At 47.3% G+C, this 8,262-nt stretch overlaps 1 protein-coding gene across 1 annotated transcript; it reads left to right on the top strand.

Annotated features, from left to right (window-relative positions):
• Window positions 1-845: 845 nt before the first annotated feature.
• On the top strand, window positions 846-6,095 carry LOC107199940 (somatotropin-like). The gene is made up of 5 exons (XM_015617704.1): window positions 846-915; window positions 1,795-1,958; window positions 2,590-2,706; window positions 3,092-3,253; window positions 5,804-6,095. The coding sequence occupies exons 1-5, from the start codon at window positions 906-908 to the stop codon at window positions 6,002-6,004; spliced, it is 654 nt and encodes a 217-aa protein (XP_015473190.1). The 5' UTR covers window positions 846-905; the 3' UTR covers window positions 6,005-6,095.
• Window positions 6,096-8,262: the final 2,167 nt, after the last annotated feature.

Below are 8,262 nucleotides of genomic sequence, written 5' to 3' on the forward strand. Positions count from 1 at the left end.
CGAGAATGAGAGAAACCTCCCAGAGCTCTGGCAGTTGTATTTGCAGTGGGCAGGTTGGAACCCAAACAAGCATCTAGGCATGACAGCTCTTTGTCACACCCTCAGCAATACTAATTGATGAATATTTAATATTTTGGTAGAAATTGAAAGAAATAGGATTAATCTGACAACATCCATCCAGCTCTATCCCTACTAACAATAAAGGGGAAAACACAGAAGCACAGAACTGTTTAGGTTGGAAAAGTCCTCTGAGATCACAGAGTAAAACTGTTCCCCCAGCACTGCCAAGCCCGCCACTAACTTATGTCCCCAAGTGCCACATCAACAAAGCTTCTGAATCCCTCCAGGAACGGGGATTCCACCACTGCCCAGAAAAACCTGTGCCTGGTTTCCTTTGAGGAAACCATTTCCCCTCACATCCAACCTGAACCTGCCCTGGCATAACTTGCCATTTGCTTTAAATCAGAAATCTCTCAAACTGGTTAGTCAGGCCTGTGAATTGTGAGCCAAGGCTGCAGAGCCAGACAGTAAAAACAGGTGGACAAAGCAAATTCCACCATATAAAAACATTGATGTGATTTGGGATGGGTATTCCAGTGCCCAGGAAACTTCTATTCGTCATAAACAGCAGGATATGGTGAAATCATTGAGCACTGATTTTATTCTGAGGCAAACAACCTTCCCAACTTGTACTTTTGTGTATAAATTACTACAATGAGGCAACACCACTGTAACACCTGTGCATTTATGCATGGAGAAGATGCGGAGTTGTTGTGATCACAGACACACAGATCCATTTTAAACAGATCCCCTACTATATAAAGGGTGGCTCAACAGTTCCCCTTGCCAGATGAAAGGAGGAAATATTCACTGTCAAGCAACACCTGAGAACTCACCAGGCAGAAATGGCTCCAGGTACTTTTTATTACAGTTTTAAAGGATTTGTCAGTGCTGCCATGTGTGTAGGGTGAGAGGAGATGATGATGGGGTGGTATGTGGTGGGATACACACACTCTGTGACAGCCCTAACTTAAAGTATGGCAATTTATAAACCAATGAGTAAGAATACCTTTCCCTGAAACATGACTTTCATTCATTAATTAATCTTTAGCCTAAACAGGCCAAGTCCTACAGGCTCCAGGGCATTTCTCCTCCAAGGGGTATTTGTCTGAGGTTAAGTTTGTGGTCTTCGCAGCAGACAGATACTAGTGTGAGTTAGATGTCACAGATGAAAATATTTAGGGTTGACAAATTCTTCAGTCATATCCCAGAGTGTCAGTCAGAGCACAGGCAATGTGCTCTCACCCCAGTGAAGCAGACAGCCAGCATCACATTAACAGTACAGCATAAACCATGGCTACAGTGAGGTGCTCCCAGGCCCTCACCTGGTGCTCATCATCCACTGCTTGCTCATGTGTGTAGTGCACCCTCAGAGTGTACCATGCTCTTTTCACATGGCCAAGGACTCATGAGAAAAGGAAAACCTTGAGTGTATCATGTGAAAACATTGGGATACACACTAGTTTTCTTGGAGCAACCATGACTCCTCCCAGGAAAACACTGCTGGTAACACTAGGAGAAGCACAAGCTCTTGGTGGGGGTAGGTCTTGGTAAAAAGGGTTTCAAAGAATTTTGGAGAAAGCTAAGCTTACTCTTGGTGCCAACAGGCACCAAGGAAGATAAACCTTCAGCCAGCATGGACAGAAGAGAATGGGAATTAATTCCCAGATGCCACTCCCTCCTCAACCCAGTTTCCTGAGGACTACTAACACTTTCAACTGTGCTTTGCTGCAGGGTCATGGTTCTCTCCTCTTGCCATTGCCATGATCATTCTGGGACTGCAGTGGCCACAACAAGCTGCCACCTTCCCCACCATACCCCTTTCCAGCCTGTTTACCAACGCTGTGCTGAGGGCTCAGCACCTTCACCTCCTGGCTGCTGAGACATACAAGGAGTTTGTAAGTGATGTGGCCTCTGCTCATCTCCTCCACTTTATCTTTATGGCTTCAGGACTTTGTAACAGACACCTTTCAACTATTGGTGTCTCCTTTGTCCTCTTTTGATGAGGAGAGAGGGTGTTAACAGAATAGCACAGGTTAGGTCCCATCAGACAGAACCCTGTTTCCTCCTCTCAGCCCTCTGCCCCCATACTCTGTATGTCCCCCTTCTCAGGACCATGGCAGCACAGCTGTGACTTGGCATAGATGTGTGATAAGACTTCCCTGTGTTGGTCACTTTTGTCCCTGGTAGAGTCTGAGGGCTTAAAACTACCTAGTTTCTTCTGCTGACAGGAGCTGGCATGAGCTGTCACTTTGTCAAGAGCTACCCTTTGGGGTCTTTTACTCCTCGGGAGAACCTAGTTCAGATGTGGTTCCCCTCAGCACCTTGGCTTAGGAAGACCTTTAGGCCCAGTGTCTATTGTGCCAACATGATATTCCTGCTTCCCACCTACCAACCCTGTCCAAAGGCACCTCATGTCTCACATTTATTTCTTGCAAGGAGTAACCATTCAGAGCAGCTTTGGAAGTGTCTGAGGTCTTGTCCAGAACACAGGCAATAGATCTGAGTGTGTTTGGGATGTCTCCATAGGAACGCACCTACATTCCAGAGGACCAAAGACACACAAACAAGAATTCCCAGGTAGCATTTTGTTACTCGGAAACCATCCCTGCTCCCATGAAGAAGGATGATGCCCAACAGAAATCAGTAAGTTTTTTTCACCCTCAGGTCAAGCACAGACCTGCCTGAAGAGCCCAACTGTGCTTCACTGCAGGAACAGAGGGTTTTCATCTGTGAACCTTTGAGTGTTTCATCTCTCTCCTCCCTTTTTCATTACTTGAACCAATCATAAATAAAGAAATACCATTCTGGGGTACACTATAAATCACATTCCTACTCCAAGCATGAGAAAAGCTATTGTCTGCACAGGACACAGGTCAGGGTGGTGTTTCCCAGCATGAAAACTAGCATGAAAACTTTGTGTCTGCTGAAGTTGTAAGAGTGGTGGCACATCTCCAGGTATTCCAAAGTGTGCAGGACACACTGTCAAATACCCCTGCACAGCTTTGACCCTTTCCTGTCTTAATTTCAGGACATTGAGCTTCTTCAGTTTTCCCTGATTCTCATCCAATCCTGGCTGACCCCGATGCAGTACTTAAGCAAGATGTTCACAAACAATCTGGTTTTTGGAACCTCAGACAGAGTATATGAAAAACTAAAGGACCTGGAAGAAGGGATTCAAGCTCTGATGAGGGTAAGTTGCAGCATGTAGCATGACTATAGAATCGATCTCCCAGACAGAGGGCACTCAGCTCTCATGGATCCAAAGACCTTGAGAAATCTCACCACCATCCATGCTAAAGACCAGTGGCATCCTTAGGACTTTGTTTACCTTTAGATAATGAGATCATGATACTACATATTGGTTTCATTGCTAGGTAGGATAAAAAACCACAAATGTTAACACCCATCACAAAGCACTACTGATCAGGAATCACAATTCACACCCAAAGTCTTCCCAAACACAGCAACAAAAAAATATTCAGTTGTACTAACAGCAAAATAATGTTTGCTGCATTTCCATGCAAAATACTTTGAAATGTGGTAAATTTTGTGATGATTCACAACATTTTATAAGAACATCTGTGTACAGATGGAAGCCTGGACTCTGGTGTTTCCCTCATACATTATTACAGCATCCAGAGAGCTGAAAGGTGAGGGGTGATTCTCTTCAAGGAAGAACTAACCACAGATTCACAGAATGGTCTGGGTTGGAAGTGACCTTAAAGCTTGTTCCAACTCCATGCCATGGGCAGGGACACCTTCCACCAGACCAAGTTGCTCCAAGCCCAGTCCAGCCTGGCTTTGAACACTTCTAGGAATAAGGCAACCACAGGGTCTCTTGACAACCTGTGCCAGGGCCTCACCATCCTCATAGGGAAGATTTTCTTCCTAATACCTAATCTAAATCTCTCCTCTTTTAGTAAAAACCATTCCCCCTTGTCCTGTCTCTATCTGTCCATGTAAAAACTCATTCTCTACCTTTTCTCTAAGTCCCCTTTATAATCTACTTTATTTTTGCACTCTTATTTTAAATGAAGTTGTGCATTACCTGCCAGGACACTTTTTCAGTTATGTTTATTCTGTAATTAAGTTTATCTGGCAGGTTCATGCTGTAGCTAGAGTTCTGAGACCTGCTGTGAGAAATGAGTCTGGGATATTGTTTACAACTTCCAGCATTAAAATTATTCTGAATGTCAGGCTCAGTGGATAAACAGAGACCTTCTGTCCTGGCACTTCAGCAGGAGAAAGTAGGGGTAGGTATCAGCACCACTTCCAGATTTTTGTGTGGGTGAGAAAGTCTTTACTGTGAGGGTGGTGAGGCACGGGTTGCCCAGAGAAGTGGCTGACCTTCCCTGAAATTGTTTAAGGCCAGGTTAGATGGGGCTTGGAGCAACCTGGTGTAGTGGAAGGTGTCCTGGCCCATGGCAGGGGTCTTCAGATGAGGTGGTCTTTAAGGTCCCTTCCAAACCAAACCAGTCTGTGACTTCACGATTCTATGATTTTGGTCCCCATTAGGTATGTGCTTGGACATTAGGAAATGGTGCACAGAAACCAGAAAACAATCATATTTCACCCATTTATGGCACCTTTTTTTAACCAAAACTTTCCTGTTTGTGGCAGCTGGTGACCACAGCAGGGCAGGAGGAGTGCAGCTCTCAGCTCCAGATGTACATGGCTTGGGTCTCGGTCAGAGATTTATTTGCTGGCAAAGTGGGAGAAAAGAGAGAATTATTTGCCTGGTTCCCTGTCTCCTTGACTGGAGGGGCTACAGAGAGACCCTGAAACTTTCCCTTTATTTTAAGACCCCAAAGACACACTTCTCCCTCCCTGCAGCCCTGTGCCCAGCTCCCTTCTCACTGTAGCATCACCCCTGCATCACTGCTCTTCCTGCAAACACATACACTCAAAAATATGTTTGAAATATGCTTTAAGACTGGAGGAAGAAACCCCTGAACTCATTTAAAGTTCAATGGGAGCTGTGGCACTGGGCCTGTAGAAGATCATAGAATTATTGAGGTGGTAAAAGATCTCCAAGATCACTAAGTCCAAGACTGACCACTGCCTTGTCAACCAAGCCAGAGGACTGTGCCATGTCCAGCCATTCCCTGAACACCTCCAGGGGCAGTGACTTCACCACCTCCCTGGGCACTCCCTTCCAATGTTTAACAATCCTACCTGTAAATAAATACTTCCTGATGTCCAATCTGAAACACCTCTGGCACAGCTTGAGGTTGTTTCCTGTTGTCCTGTCCCTTGTTCCCTGGGAACAGAGCTTGACCCCCACCTGCCTCCACCCTCCTATCAGGGACTTACAGAGAAAGTCCACCCAGAGCCTTCTTTTCTCTAGTCTGAGCCCCTCCAGCTACTTCAGCTGCTCCTGCAGCTCCAGACCCTTTCCCATCTCTGTTCCCTTCTCTGGACATGCTCAAGCACCTCAATGTCTTTGTTGTAAGGAGGGGCCCATAACTGTCCCCGGGAGGTATCCCAGCAGTGCCCAGGACAGGGGGGCCATCATGGCCCTGGTCTTGCTGGACACACCATGGCTAATGCAAGCCAGGTGCCATTGGCTTCTTTCCCACCTGGGCACACATGGGCTCATGTTCAGCTATTGTCAACCAGTATTCTCAGGGCCATTCCCAGCCACTCTGCCTCAGCCTGAACCACTGCATGAGGTTATTGTGACCCAAGCTCATTCCCAGGCACCCACCACCTCCTCCAGCACCTCTCAATCCTCTTGCAGGAGCTGCAGGACCGAAGCCCACAAGGTCCCCAGATCCTCAAAGCTACTTATGAGAAATTTGACATCCACCTGCGCAGTGAGGACGCACTACTGCAGAACTACGGCTTGCTCTCCTGCTTCAAGAAGGACCTGCACAAGGTGGAGACCTACCTGAAGGTGATGAAGTGCCGGCGCTATGGAGAGGGGAACTGCACCATTTGACACCAGGGACAGCTCTGTTCCCACTCCAGCCTCCTGCTGACCATGGCTGCACTACTCCTCTGAAAGAAAGCTGGAGAATAAACCTGCTACTTGCCAACATGTCTGTTTTTTGGGGTGGGACAGGCTACTCTGAGGGGCTGGGAGGGGGGAGCAGCCAATGGGACAGGTTGGACCTGGGGCTTGGGATGTAGATATGGGATTAAGAAAGCATATTTGGAGCTTGGGGGGACAGAGGATTTAGGGGTAGATTTGTACTGGGGAGTAGGTTTGTTACTATGGGGTTAAGTGTTTCTGAAAATCATGTAAAAGTAGGGCACAAGAATGCTTGGTATTAGGGATGGCTTAGCAAATTAAAATGTTTTTAGTAATGGGAACTGGTACTTGGGTCTCTAAGATACCCAGAGATAAGATTTGTGCATGTTTGTATATGAATGGATGAGCAAACTCTAATGAAGCAATATTGATAAAGTTAATGAAGCAATATGGATAAGGTTGTTATAGTGATTACTGCTACAGCTAAAATTGTATAAATATGTGCACTTTGGACAAAGATGATGGAGCTAGATTTGGGTTGCTGATACCCCTAGTTCCTGTGTCCCTCAATAAAAGCACCTGCATGTAGTCATTCTGTGATTATGTAGGTTCCTGAATGCTAACAGGTTTAGGACTGTGGGTAGATTTGGGGCTGGGGAGCAATTTGGGAGTAGGTTTGGGCCTGAAGTGTGGATTTGAGTTTGAGCAGGGTGGATTTGAAACTAGGGGGTGCAGATTTTGAGCTGGTGTGTGGATTTGGTGCTGAGGGTAGATTTGAGACTAGGGGGTGGATTTTGGGTTGCAAGGGATAAAGTTTAACCAAAACGTGGAGCTGGGACTGACGGTTGGATTTAAGGCTTGACGGAACGGAGTGCAATGAAGAGTAAAGTGCAAGAGAAGGTAGAATGGGCTTGTATTCCCAAAGTAGACTTTCCAGAGACATCTGTTTGAAAAGGGTTCTTGGAAAAGGTCCTGCTGTGTTTTTTTATTTTCATTTTTCAGTATGAATGTGGTGAAGGCCTGGCAAAGGTACTCAGAAAAGCTGTGATTGCCCCATCCCTGGAAGTGTTTGCAGCCAGGCTGGACAGGGCTTAGAGCAACCTGGTCTGGTGGAAGGTGTTCCTTCCCAAGGCAGGGGGGTGGAACTGGACAGTTCTAAGCCAGTCCATTGTAGGATTCTATGCTGTAGTCCTATGAGTATGACATAGTCTCTTGGTGATGGACATTCCATGCCCAGGTCCCCGGTCCTGCTCCAAGCCATGACATGAGCACCATCACAGCAATGCTCCAGGCTCTGCCTCCTCTGTTACCAGGTGACTGCAGGCAGTCATGGTTCAGACCTGCTCACACATCTCATGTGTGATCTGCTCCTGCTGGGCTTGCTGCTGGCACTGACCCTGTGCCCGAGACACTCCAGGAAGCCCTTCTGGCACCCCTGCATCTCTCCATGGTGTCAGCTGCTGGACTGCTGCCATGCTGGCCTGACCACTGTGCCCCCAGCCACCAGGGGATGGGATCTTGCTGTCTTGTGAGTACCTGCCAATCCACAGAGTCCCTTCAAATTCCTCTCCTCAGCTTGTTCTTGCTGGCAACCCCTCCTGGGACTGTGGAGGAAGCCAGTCCTCTGACAGGCATCTTCCCTGGAGACCAACCCCCTAAGATAAGATAAAACTGCCTCGTCACTGTGACTAAGCTGTGGATCCCTTCCTGCTCCAGGACCCCATGTTATCTCCCTGTTAACCATTGGTCACCTTATCCCAGTCTCAGACCATTGGTCCCCTTCCTGATTCTCCCCTTCCCTATGAAAACCCCAGCTTTTGCCCAGATCAGGGTTAGATCATCACTGGCCCCCTTTGCTGGAGTCTGCATTAAAGACCTTCTGTGGAATGCCATATGATCTTCCCATCTCTTGTCTGCGTTGGCTGGGGTAATGAATGGAGCTGGCTGGGCTGAACAGAGCTGATCACAGGGCAGAAATCACTGCTAAAAGAGCTGGTCACCCTAAAGTTTGTGCCCATGCTCCAGGGGTTACCCCTGGCTGGAGACTGCTTGCAGAACCCTGGATGGCGGCTCTGTCCCCTGGGACAGCCTGACTATCTGGGCTACTTGCTGGCAGAAGCTGGGGACTGGACAAGCCCCCAAGACCCAGCAGCAACATGGAACAGTGTAGATCTGAGCAAAAGCATCCATTGATGAAGCTAAGCATGTGATCCCATGAGATGCTA

Source organism: Parus major, chromosome 1 (genome assembly GCF_001522545.3).
Source record: "Parus major isolate Abel chromosome 1, Parus_major1.1, whole genome shotgun sequence".
Classification (NCBI taxonomy): domain Eukaryota; kingdom Metazoa; phylum Chordata; class Aves; order Passeriformes; family Paridae; genus Parus; species Parus major.

What these genes read in the sequence shown, in the direction of transcription:
- LOC107199940 (XM_015617704.1), top strand. An exon ending in ATGATGCCCAACAGAAATCA is followed by an intron (nt 2,707 to 3,091) that starts GTAAGTTTTTTT and finishes TCTTAATTTCAG; the next exon opens with GACATTGAGCTTCTTCAGTT. An exon ending in GGATTCAAGCTCTGATGAGG is followed by an intron (nt 3,254 to 5,803) that starts GTAAGTTGCAGC and finishes ATCCTCTTGCAG; the next exon opens with GAGCTGCAGGACCGAAGCCC.